The 13,731-nt window shown below is 38.9% G+C and overlaps 1 protein-coding gene across 2 annotated transcripts in view; it reads right to left on the bottom strand.

The window, feature by feature from the left end:
• Nucleotides 1–13,731, bottom strand: part of pde4d (phosphodiesterase 4D, cAMP-specific) — a 169,526-nt gene that overhangs the window by 134,751 nt on the left and 21,044 nt on the right. Inside the window, exon 1 of one of the 2 annotated variants that reach the window (XM_046870703.1) lies at nucleotides 8,440–9,418. The exons of the other annotated variant lie outside the window; for it this stretch is intronic. Within the exon in view, the coding sequence (XP_046726659.1) occupies nucleotides 8,440–8,759 (320 nt within the window). The 5' untranslated portion in view covers nucleotides 8,760–9,418. Of the gene's footprint in view, nucleotides 1–8,439; nucleotides 9,419–13,731 lie in introns of those variants that run through there. 2 annotated transcript variants of the gene reach the window in all.

The following is a 13,731-nucleotide window of genomic DNA, read 5'->3' as shown; positions in this document are numbered from 1 at the left end:
CAACCATATAAATGTACTGTGGCTTTTTTTTAACAGTAAATCATTATTCCAATTACAATCATATAGCAAAAGCTACTACTTTAATTACCTACTAGCATAAATACTAAGGCATTCCAGCCCAGTAAAGACAGAAATTGTGCATACCTGGTTTATACATGATTTTTGGCTGATGGTTTGGGCTATAGATTTAAAAGATATAAAACTATAAGACTAAAACACATGCAAAGGGGTACATTTTGTTCTCTGTTCCCATATTGAAGAGTGACACAGAAAAAAAATATTGTAAATTCAGCTCTGAAATTCCATCATTCCATCAGTAAAAAAAAATGTGGTTTCTTTCGTGTGTGCCGTTCCCACCATTAAGTCCAAAATGAATCACCAGACTGTTTGGTCTACTCCACTGTAATCCATCGAAGAAAAAAATTTAGGCAAACATCATGTTGGCTAGTGTTTTGTAACAGCACAGGATGTGGTGATGCATCATGTACAGACGCACGCACGCACGCACGCACGCACACACACACACACACACACACACACACACACACACACACACACACACACACACACACACACAAACAAAATGCAGGAGAACCTCAGGAGTCTGTCCACAGGATTCATTAGAGCTGGCTCAATCCCCCACTGTGCCATGTAGCACCAGCTACAAAAAAAATCGAGGATTTTCCACTAAGGACCAAAGACACTTGAGAAGCTTAAGAATATATTAGAAAGTGTTAAATACAGAGTTGGCGCTCTTTAGCACAATAGAATACTCATTTAGTATCTGGAAGTCAAACTTAAATCTCCATTTACAGTACAAGTTTACAAAACCGTATGCATTGTACTTCTTTCATCGGAATATTTGTGCGAATATATGAAGATTGGGTGGTTTCTTGGCAAAATAGGGGAATGGGGTGATCCTGAGGAAGTGGAGCAGTATTGATCCCCTGAGCTCCATCTCTCCCCATCGTCTTTGATTGCATGTTCTGTTCCATATGGCACAGTAACTGAGGCTCCCTCAATCTGCCTTTATGTGACTAACCTCATTATTCTCATATTGAAGGACTATACAGTAGAGCAGAATGTCCTTTACAACTTGGTAACCTATTTTCTTCTCTCCGTCCCAGCCATCATGAGAACTAGCTGGAAACAAAGTAATTGAGACCTGAAATTGAACAAAGTAGAGTGGACCTGCCTGGGTTTTATTCCCTCAATGTGGATTAGGTTTAGGGACCTTCGTCCTCTTGTTTTTGAAGCTACAATTGTAAAATGTTTAAATTATTATTATGATTAGTCAACTGATTATTATTATTTTTAGTGTGGGATTTTGGTATTATAGGTTTCTTCTTCTTCTTTTGGCTTCCACAGCGGATCATCGTCTTATAGGTTTGATAAATACATTTGAAAAAAATTGCTACTAACAAAAAAGCTTCCATTGTGGCATTAATGGATCTTTCCAAACTGGTAAGCAACAAGACTGAAAGCTAAGTATTATTCGCACCTCCTTGTGTTGATTATTAAGTTGTTGATGCTTCGTTTTTTTTTTTCATTCATGGAAACTGGGACTGGTGTGCATATTTAATTTGCACCTTTACCTTCAACAAGAGCTGTTCCATTTCTTCATGCATGTGTAGTAACCACTTTATCCTGGTCAGGGTCACAGGAGACACCCACTAACAGTGGTAATGAGACTAGAATACACATCTAGAAGCAGATTTAGAATAGCAATACCCAACTGACCTAGCAGCTTTTTTTAATGGTAGAAGGAAATTGGAGAAACCTGAGGAAACCTATGTCGGCACATGGAGAACAGACAGTACCCAGAGATCTGGACCAATCAAGGATTTTCCTCAAGCTCAGCTAAAGACACCCTTTAAGCTTTCTTTTAGCAGCTTGCATAGAATAGAAAGACACATGTTCGGGGGCAGCCTGTCTAATTAATAACTTCCACTCAATTTTAAACACATCTGTTAGTGGATGAAATCAAGGGTGGATTGTGCGAGTCATCTCTACCAGATGGCATCAGAATACAAGAATAAAAGGAAAACCCACTGAGACGTGCTAAAGCCACTCATTACTGAACACATTTTTACATTTCTGCACATGCTATGTCTGCGTATGGTTCAACTGCCACGTTTATTTTTGCTTTGTGGGGGGTTTTTTTTGCAAATGCAATCTTGTGTCCACACTATCTGACAACGATACCTACCCATTATAAGCAGGAACTGTGTATGCTATCTGTAAAAGCACTCGGTCTATACTTGTGAGCGAGACAGGATCGACCCACAAATACAGAGCAATTGACCTGTCCAGACACTTGGCTTACATTAAGCTTGGCGCTTTCATCTAATTAATTCCTTTTATATATCCAGTACTATTTTTGTATCCTATTTAAAAAAATATTTTTTCAGTGTGTAAGAGAAGCATTCAGACTGCTCTGTACTGTGCTCAGACAATAACGAATCAGTGTGACAGAAGCTCAGCTGGGCTTGGATAGGGGTAAACTCAGCAGGGCAGAGAAACTACAATGAAATCAATAGACATGACAGCACGGAGGAAGCCGGGAATCCAACGGCCAAGCGAAAAAAGTGTTCAGTCCCAGCAGGCAACAGTTTGAGAGATAGATAATCAAAAGAGCAGTATTCTTTGCTGAAACAAATCTGAGAAGGTGATGTCTGTACAGACTGAACAATACATTTTGAGGACAAATCCTGCAACAGCAGTATGCCTTTTGTGTTGTTGTCTAATTACATTTAGAAATTTGGAGAAAGAAAAAAAGCAAACAAAATAATTTGGCAAAAAAAAAACATGTTCTGACAACACAAGCTGTCAGAGCATCTTCAGTGCACCTTCTCATAGTTTCTGCAAGTGTCTGAAATATAGGCACGGAACACCATTGCTTTCTTTTTTCCTGAAGTCTTATCATGTCCAACAATGGCATTCTTAGTCACCTTAAGAGCAGCTGTTTACTTTTCTGGCATATTCTCTCGCACTACTCTCCATTTTTTAAGGCCGTAAGTACAATTATAGTTTTCATTTTAAGCCGTGTTCTGCTTATATGTTACACATGTTTTTGTCTGTATTTTCTATTCTCCATTTTACAAGCGCTTTTAAAGTGCTTGTGATAGTAGTGTCATTGACACTGCTCTTGTCAAGGGCACTTCTGCTCAAGAAAAATCTGACAAGCTTGAAAGCATGAACTACATGCAGGTAACCTGCATCAATCTGAAATAGTCCTAAAAAAAAAATGGCATAAACCAACACTGAATATGTCTAACATTTAAAGTGGCCAGCTCTGAATATGACCTGCATGTGGACTCTCAATCACAGTTTCCAACCACTGGTATTCTTCCCAAAGTTCTTCCCAAAGATATGAATACAGATTTCCCTTTAGTCACTGGTGCTACTGAAACACAGCCAGTTAAGAAGTCTTCCCGCCATCTGTCTTCCATAATATATCCCTTTTTAAAGTCATGTAGCTCTTATTTTGATATATAATAAAAGACAAATGTTTAGAATGTTTAAAAAAAACCCACATAGCATGTCATATTGATACATTGCTGAACCTATTACATATAATCAGCAAGCACTGAAAATAATGGTGCCATGTATTACCAAACACAACAGAACACTATACTAATACAGAGTATGGCTTTTCTCTGAAAATGGATTCCACAAAATCTTGGAAACATTCTAGGATGCCCATGGTCAATAACAATTCTCCAGTCGACGATGGAATTCAATTCAACAATAGTCCCCACACCATTACACCACCTCCACCATGCTGGACTGTTGCCATAGGGCAAGTTGGATAAATGGATGCGGTCAGATTTGGACCCTACGCTCTGTGTGCCTCACCAGAAATCAAAACTTATTCGACCGGGTTATAGTTTTCCAGTTTTCCAATGTCTAGTTTTTCTTCAACGCTTTTCTGCTCACCACAATCTTCCAGCGTTATTATCGGAGACACTGTCAGCTTGAGCCCTCGCTCATCAAAAAGGTGTTTCTGTCCACAGAACTGCAGCACACTGAATGTTTTTTCTTTATTGCACTCTTCGGAGTAAACTCTAGAGACTTGTTGTGTCTGAAAATCCCAGGAGATCAGCAGTTATAGAAACACTCATACCAGCCTGTCTGGCACCAATCATGCCCCAGTCAAATCATTCTGATGATGCCGCCTTCTAATGATTGATGTGATTATGACCCATAGCTGCCAGCCCACATCTGCATGATCTTATGCCTTGCACTACTACCAACTGACTGGCTGGTTAGATAAATGCATAAATGATTATTTGTCCAGTTGTTCCTAATAAACTACTAGTATGTGTCCTAGTCCTAGCCTAGTCTAGACAATAAATTCTGACAGATATGAACTGTTCACCTCACAGATGGCATTGAGGGACTAAGTAGATCACTTTATCTTTCTATATAAGCCTGCCACTAAAGTCAGATTCACCTTTACAAGAGCTCAATCATTTTTCAGTCTGCGATTGTAAGCAGAGGTACGTTTTAATTATAAATGGACATGACATTCCATCTTCAATCCCCAACTGAAAGTCAGTTGTTATCCTCTGCATTTAATACTTTTTATCAATACTATTTAATGAATCACAATGCATAATTTTTACAATCACTAACCTGCATGCGAACATGCACTTAAAATGCAGGGCGGATATTTAGCGCGATTCAGTCATACTTTGAAGCTTGCATCAACACACACACACACACACACAAACACACACACACAGCAGGCACGGTGAGAAACAAGGCTCGGTAATAACTGAGCATCACCTCAGGCTTTTCAAACACATCAAAAAGCTTTAGCTTTGACAAGAATAGCAGAAGGCGATGCACGTCATCGTCCACACCTCTGCGCTCTCTGTTGCCAGTTTCTTTTCTACTTTTCAGCAAAAGTTCCTGCAATGACACGAAGAATCCGCAGCAATTAGTGAGAATTGGACACGAGTGCATAATAGTATTAATGATTTACATTTCATCACTACAACTGCTTCAACTGGCATCTCCGATGATAAATCCGTCTGATAACACAGGCTAGTGCAAGTAATTATATAATCATCTCAACAGATCAACATGCAATGTTGCCAACAATGTAGGTCTTTCATTGTTTTTAATTTCGCAAAATAAATCAGTGTGTCGCTCCAGGGTACATATCACAGATTATTCCATTCACACTTTATATTAATGAAGCTGGATCAAATCTGAGCAACTCTTTCTTTTGCACAGACTGCACAAGGATGATTTGCTTTCTAATGTTTAATGAACTTGTTGAAGAAATTAAAAAGTTTAATTCATTTTTTTAATATAACAGTGGGGCATAAATGATTTAGGTATTTGAATGAATGAGTATTGAATTTGGCAATTTACAAGACAAAAGCCACTTTTACTCAGAGCTTTATTGTAAATTTGTTCTCATTTCATTAGCTAATAGAGCCTTTTTTTTATTTTAATTTACATTGAAATTATTTAGTAAATATTATATTTAATAGGAAATATAGCTGTATTATTTTGACCAGGTCAGAAGGTTCTGGGAATAGGAGGTTAATCAGTGTGAGTTTAACCAGTCAATAAAATGTTATGCTTAACCGAGTACATCGTTTTTTTTTTATTGCTTCTTGTGTTCAAGCTACTACTCAAGAACTAACTAAAGAACTAACCTTTATCATCAAGAAAAGGCATGGACTGAATCAAATCCCTGTCTTATTTAGACAAAAGTTATTCTACCCAGAAGGTCTTTTATCTTGAAAGCTATGCTGTAATGCTCTAATCTGAAACAAACCCCCCCTCATTCCTGAAGGACATTTATGTTCAGGGACTCATTTATTTATTTTCGTTTAATCTTAGCACACTGTCATTAATGAGTCAGAGAACCTAATGTGTCTCAAATAAGTGTCAGGTTCATTCTCTCTAAAATCATCTCTCGTAATGAGTAAATGGATTGTGAATTGACTTAAAAAGCAATTACTGGCATAAAGACGGGCAGCGCGACAGAACTTTTCAGCTTGTGCTCAATATAACCTTGATGCATTTGCTTATTAAAGCAGAGCAGGGTCTTAAACACTTTGAAACCGAGCCAACAGGTGAAATCGAAGATGTTTTTACTCCTATAAAAACATCCCTCCCTTGACAGTACTTATCAAATTGAGCTGCCATGCTAGAGTTATTGCTGTTTGCATACAAAACATGCGCAAACACAAATAGAGGACTCATTTGCCCATGAACTGGCGTCTAGGCTCATCTATGACTGACTTCATCCCCCTTTTAAAACACAAGTTGCAAACTATATATTGAATTGTGGAGTACAGAATAGCAGTGAGAGCACAGAACATTACATTAAATATTTAAAAAAATGTGAATAGTTTGCCGTTTAAATAAAGAGTTTAACAGAGCTGTGCGATAGAGTAGTTTACACACGACAGTACAAACATACTGCAACACAGTAAATATCCTGCTAGCACAATGTGCAGTTATTTATTAGCCTCAAGGCTGTCTCAAAATCTGTCTGTGCCTGTCCCAGTACTGCAGTACCATCTGTTAGATTTATATGTATATAAATATTAATGGCTTTTTAGTTCATGTCCTAATTGGGACATACTTCTGTGCCACACAAAACAACAACAAACCTATTAAATTGTTTATTATTAGCGAGGTATTATTCTCCCTGCTCTAAAACAATTTAATAAACCAACACATGGGTTTAATCAACCTGACATAACTCGGTGAAAAAACAACCACAGGTTACAGACGTAACCAAAATGATCCTCCCGAATGAACCCCTATGCAGCAAACGTTGTTGTTTCCAAAGAACAACCTGCCCATATATTATAATACAGAGAAACACAGCTGGGAACCTGTGTGTTAAAATGTGCAGTTTAGGGAGTACTCCAGAAAGCCTGCACAATTTTATACAAACCTGATCCTGGAGTAATCCCTATACTGAGCATTTGAATACACAGGTTCCAAGCCTGATCCTGGAGTACCCTTTTATCGTGCACATTTTAATACACGGGCTCCCGACCGTGGTCCTGGAGTACTGCATATCCTGTACATTTTAATACACAGGTTCAACCATGATCCTGGAGTACCCTCTATCGTGTGCATTTTAATAGACGGGCTCCAAACCGTGGTCCTAAAGTACTTCATATCTTGTACATTTTAATACACAGCCTCTCAACCGTGAACTTGGCGTATTCCCTATCCTGAACGTTTTAATGCAGAGTTTCCAGAACTGATCCTGGAGTAATCCATATCCCACATATTTTAATACACAGACTCCCAATCCTGATCCTGGAGTAATCCATGCCCTATGCATTTTAATACACGGACACCCAACCCTGATCCTGGAGTACTCCATATCCAATACATTTTAATACACAGACTCCCAATCCTGATTCTGGAGTATTCCATATCCTGCACATTTTAATACACAGGTATCCAACCTGGTTCATGGAGTACTCCACATACTGTACATTTTAATACACAGGTTCCCAACCCGGATCCCGAATTACTCCGTATCCTGTATATTTTAGTGCACATGTTCCCAGCCCTGATCCTGGAGTACTCCATATCCTGGACATTTTACTGCACATTTTTCCAGCCCTGATCCTGGAGCACTCCGTATCCTAGACATTTTAATACACAGACTCCCAATCCTAATTCTGGAGTAATCCCTATTCTGCACATTTTAATACACAGGTTTCCAACCCTGTTTCTTGAGTTCCTTTGATCTTCTACATTTTAATACACATGTTTCCAGCCCGGATCCCGGATTACTCCGTATCCTGTACATTTTACTGCACATTTTTCCAGCCCTGATCCTGGAGCACTTCGTATCCTAGACATTTTAATACATAGACTCCCAATCCTAATTCTGGAGTAATCCCTATTCTGCACATTTTAATACACAGGTTTTCAACCGGGTTCATGGAGTACTCCATATACTGTACATTTTAATACACAAGATTCTAACCAGGTTTCTGGAGTACTCCATATCCTGTACATTTTAATACACAGGTTCCCAACCCTGATCCTGAAGCAGTGGCTTACTGGAAATCAATGACATGAGCAATACAGTGGGTCTACCTTTGAGGGGAATAAAAGAAACTGGTACTTAACTGAAGTCATGTAATAGAGCACTTATTTAGTAGTAAAGCTGATCCTTATCTACAAGGTAAACCTCGACGCGTGTGATGAAGGCGACCTGAGAACAGAAACCTGGCAATTAAGCAGGTCACGTGACTCAAAGCGGTTCGCGAAAGAACGCTTTTGCAAAAGAGCGTTCGCGTTAGTAGATGCAGCTTTCGGAAGTTCCCATCAGCCGCTTTTCATAGTAAGGCTCAGAATTCCTCCCTGTCGACGTGCTTAAAAAAAGAAGAAGAAGCGACACGGATAAAAGAAAAGGGGCGGAAGTCCGCGTCTCACCGTCTAAGTCCTTGAAAGGACGACGGCCAGGACATCCTGGATTTCTTGAGCCCGGGGCGACCGCCGGTGTCCACTGCGTACGTGCGCTCCATCGTCCGCGGACTCAGGTATTTCTCGTTATCCGAGAAGCCGCGCTGTCTCACTCGGTGGCTCTTCCGCGTTCCGTGGCACGGCTGCGACTGGAGCACCTGAACGTGAACCTGAGCCTGGGACTGAGGCTGGAGAGTCACTTGGTCCTGTTGTTTCCACAGATGTTTGGGAGCTTGTATATTTTCCCCGCTGCTCGGAGCGAGGCACGGAGCCGTCACCCCGGCATCCATACTCGCGCTCTTATATAAATATATATATATATATATATATATATATATATATATATATATATATATGTGTGTAAAAATATATATTACAGATATAATTATAAAATCTTAAAAACACAACTTTCTCGCTGAAAAAAACTTACGACTGTCAATTCCACAAAACTCCAAATGCCTATTTATGTTCAAAAATGTAAATTAAGCCACTTTAGAGTAAAACATGGCTGCTTATAAATAAACTAGAATATTCTTCAAGGCGTTTAATGTGCGCCCCAAGCTCAAATAAGAATCTATTCGTTTGCGTCATATTTTAATCCTATAAAGAAAACGAAAGTTTTTTTCTATATTATATAAAGTCTAATATTATCACCCCACGCTCACAGCTGGTTGCAGTAGTGAATAGGAGCGCGTGCGCTCGCCTATAAACCTACAGGCTTCCCCTCCTGACCACGCCCACTGCACTACAACCACGCCCACGAGCAGCTCCCATCCCAGACAAAAAACTCGGGTTCCGCCCACTAGGTGAACTTCCACACACCATTCATGCCATTGTCAGAAAGAAATTCCTTACACATACCAGTGAAGGAGGTACAGAGTTCAATGTGGTTTAGATGGTAATTTTAAGATCGGGTCAGCTTTACTGTCAGAGCTTTCCAGCATACAGAGCATACAAATACAGTACAATGCCTGCGTTGCTGTAACATGCTCCACCACCTTGTACAGTACGTGATTCTCATATTCTTGTGTAGTATGCTGACCGTGGGGGAGGTGCTGCACAAGTTTCAGACATGCATGTAGCATAAATAATGCAGATTATGTATATTCAGTGGAGTGCGAGCGCAGAGGTCTATTGATGGTTTAAGTGCAGACAGGATGGCCTGGTGAGCTAGTGAGGATGCATCATAGCTCTTGATTTCATCATACAATCCTCAGTTCAATTTACCCTCAGCCAAATTAGAAAAACAGAACTTGTTATTAAAGGTGTAATCATATTCTGAGCTCAGCATTGCTCATTTCGGAGATTTATTTCACACGGCAAATCCAAACGCAAGCACAAGTTCAGAGCCGACGTTCTGGGCGAGCAGATGAACAAACATTCATTTGAAAAAAAGAAACAGAATTCTTCTCGCGAAGAGACACAGCGCATGCTTGGTGATTAATTTCAGATGATAAACACACCTCTTAACACAACAACGTGAGAAGATCTTCCTTCAAGATCCAAGATGGTGGCACAGTGATTGCATGCAAAATGTTAGTGTGTAGATTCAAGATTCAAACGTTTATTGTCATATGTACTTCTTCTTTCGGCTGCTCCTGTGAGGGGTCACCACAGCGGTTCATTTGTTTCCATACCACTCTGTCCTCTACGTCTGCCTCTTTTCCTCACCACATCCATAAACCTCTTTTTTTGCCTTCCTCTTTTCCTCCTTCCTGGCGGCTTCATCCTCAGCATTCTCCTACCGATATACCCCATGTCCCTCCTCTGTACATGTCCAAACCATCTCAATCTGGCCTCCCTTACTTTGTCTCCAAAACGTCCTACATGCTAATGAACTAATTTCCAATCCTGTCGATCCTCGTCAATGTACAGGAAACTGTCTGTTACACTATATAATGAAATTCTTACTCTATGAAACCTACAAGCAGACTATGACATAAATTAAGGATTTATGGAAGCATTGTTTAGTTTTATGTTGTACACCGTTTCCTGGAAAAAAGAGTTGTGATTCATTTCAATGTTTACTGTACCAGCTGTATATGTTTGAAATTAGAATAAAGCTTCTTGAAGACAGTTGCATGTATCTCATGTATTATGATACAGTATAGTAAAAGTAGTGATGAAGAGGTACATGCATGTCGTGATGTGCAGACAGGGTAGCATAATAGGGTAGTGATGCTGCATCCTCTGTGTGGAGTGTTCTCAAAAACTTGCAGCTGGATGGGTCTTTAATTAAAACATGTGTATGACCGATGTTCCTGAACTTGGCTCTAGATTCACCAGAATAAGCCGATTATTAAAAATGTATTCATTTATTCATGTTTAAGGTAACAATAAATCCACTGGGGAAAGTGGATTTGAGCAGGAATGCAATCCGTGATGGGACACACCATTCACAAGTTAACACCAATTTGGGGGCAATACAGTATAGAAAATCGATCAAAAATATTGTTTTTGGGAGTCCGCACAAGCAGTAAGTCAATCTCAGGATCAAACCGCGAATGCTGGAGCAGTGATGCACCACTGCAATCCTCTGGCCTATTGCACTACAGAAGATGAATGAGTAAATAAAGTGCAGTAATAAAATATTGTCACTGCCGCTATGTTATTGGGAATAGCTACACTTAAGATCATCAGCTGTAAATTATTGACAATGTGTAAATGATTTGTTAACTACTCTCGGTTGCCATGTCAGTTCATTTAATGGTGCAATCCATCAAGCTAGCGTTTCCTCTCAGTGCAGGTGACAGGTGCTGATGCTTTCCTGCAGGTGTAAAATCCGACCCGTAATCCGACAGAAAGTGCTGAAGCACAAAATTTTGCTCGCTCTGACCATGAAATTGCATTTGATGATAAAACCTTTCATTGGTCTTCCTTTCTTCTTATCAGATTTTCAGTCAGACATCGTTATCTTTTACGTGCTCTGTTCAAGCATAACATGAAACCTTACAACTGTAAGGCTGACTTTCCAACATCTGAAATGGCGAGGAAGGATAATCCCTATATGTGCTTGCGATACAGTTGAGCAAGCTAAACATTTTAAAGCCCTTCACCTAACCCCTATTTTATTTTACTAATTTATGTTTGTTTTACCTTTTAAAAGAAATCATATTCTTATGTATTCAATTAACAAAAAGAAGTATAAACATATTGAGATTTTTATTAGGAGTGACAAGGATGGACATGATTAAAAATGAGTTTATTAGAGGGACTGTGCATGCAGGACATTTTGGAGAAAGGTAAGGGAGATGGTTTAGACGTGAGGAGGAGGGACATGGGGTACATCGTTGGGGAGAATGCTGAGGATAGAGCCGCCAGGAAGGAGGAAAAAAGGAAGACCAAGGAGGAGGTTTATGGATGTAGTGAGGGAAGACATGCAGGTAATTGGTTTAAAGGAGGCAGATGAAGAGGACAGTATAGTATGGAAACGGATGATCCGCTGTGGCGAACCCCTAATTGGAGCAGCTAAAAGAAGAAGAAGAATAAACGTATTGAGATCTTGTTGCAGCTTCTTTGGATCAAATGTGGAGATTAAGGTCACGAATATAGTAGTATAGTGGGGTGAAAAGGCAAATGTCTACCTTTTGAAGAGCATTTTAGTTATTTTTGAGTACACTGAATAATAGACATATATTACAAACATATGATATTAAAATATCACCCAACCACACATATATATTGTTAATGTAGAAATTATTAATAGATGCATGCACATTTTGTAAATTTGAATACAAACCCATTAACAGTATGCATACTAAGGTATTATCCAATTATTAACTTAAAAAGGACACAGTCAATAGATTTGTCTCGTGTGATGTTTTAGGTTAGCGCCCGAACCCCCATTTCCACCCCAACGACATATTAGTCTATCGTAATGCATATTTCCTTAAAGCAATTATCCACATATAGAAAATCTGTCGTTTATTACATTTCAACAAACAAATATAAGCTGTTTATTGTCCTACATTGAGGGTGTGATGGAAATGGGTACGCTCAAGTATAAAACAACAGAACCACAGTGAAGGTGCATTATTCTCCATAGTGGCATAATACATTTGCATTTAATATCAGTGTACTTACATATGTTTTAGAGGTGCCTTAATTAAGCCAACATTTTCAAAGAACATCCACCATGAATGACTTGCAATCATTAATAATTAGACCTCTGATCTAAAATGGCAAATTTTATTAGATTTATTTTGTATAGAAATGTTTTTTTCTTTTAAATGTCTGCTGACATGTCTGTTTTAGAATTTTTGGTTAGATTAGGGGACATTATCCACAATGCTTTTTTTTTTTTTTTTTTTTGGATGTACCTTCTGACTGAAGCAATGAATTTGTCCAGCTTTCTCACTCCTTATATGTAGACTTTGTGCAAACAGATCAGTATGCAAAGCTTAAAATATTTTGCAAACAGTATCACCATCACCATTGAACTATTTATCTTATAGATCGATAAATAGCTACAAGGAGTGTTTGCTTTAATTCAGTGTAACGGTACAGAACTGCATAGTATTCCAGGACAGAATTCAATGCAGACTTACAACAATTTGTTGTCTCTGGTAAAACCTGCAATTTTCATTAAGATGATATTAACATTGCTGGGAAATGGTTAGTGAAAAAAGCTATTGCTGTTCTTTTGTTTTCAGGAGCTAACAACATGTTCTGCCTGTTTTCCTTTATGCTAAACTCCACTGTAAATATGTTAGCATTGTTTTCAATGTGACACCACCACAGCAGACACCCCATGACATCTCACAGAAACAACAAAACAAAAATCAATACATGCTGATAAATTAGCGGCGAGATTACACAATTATCAAATCAAAAATCACAAATATTTTAAACATCAAAACATTTGATGTGTTTCAGTATGTAGATTCTCTTTACTAAATGAACATTTAATTCTGTTACGAGCGGATGAAAAAGCTAATCTCTCTGGTGAATTTCAGACCATATGCCAAAGAGGCAAACTGCTGTTGCACGTAGCTTAGCATCTGATTGACAGCACTCAGTCTCTAGATGGAGATCACTTATCTAATTTATTCGACACAAACTCCAACAATAACAAATAGTTGTTTTGACAGGAATGCTTCTTCCTCCTAACCTTCACAGCTCATTTAACAGCGGACACTTTCGACTAAGCTAACACAAAAGACTACTGCAATTCAGCTTAGCAGAGCTGCTACGGTATTCGCAGCACGATCCAAATTACAAATACAGAACTCATTATTAATGAAATAATTATGGTTCAGAGCT

Source organism: Silurus meridionalis, chromosome 17 (assembly GCF_014805685.1).
Source record: "Silurus meridionalis isolate SWU-2019-XX chromosome 17, ASM1480568v1, whole genome shotgun sequence".
NCBI classification, from domain to species: Eukaryota; Metazoa; Chordata; class Actinopteri; order Siluriformes; family Siluridae; genus Silurus; species Silurus meridionalis.
Note: the sequence above shows the minus strand (reverse complement) of the source record. Positions and strands in the feature narration are given on the sequence as shown.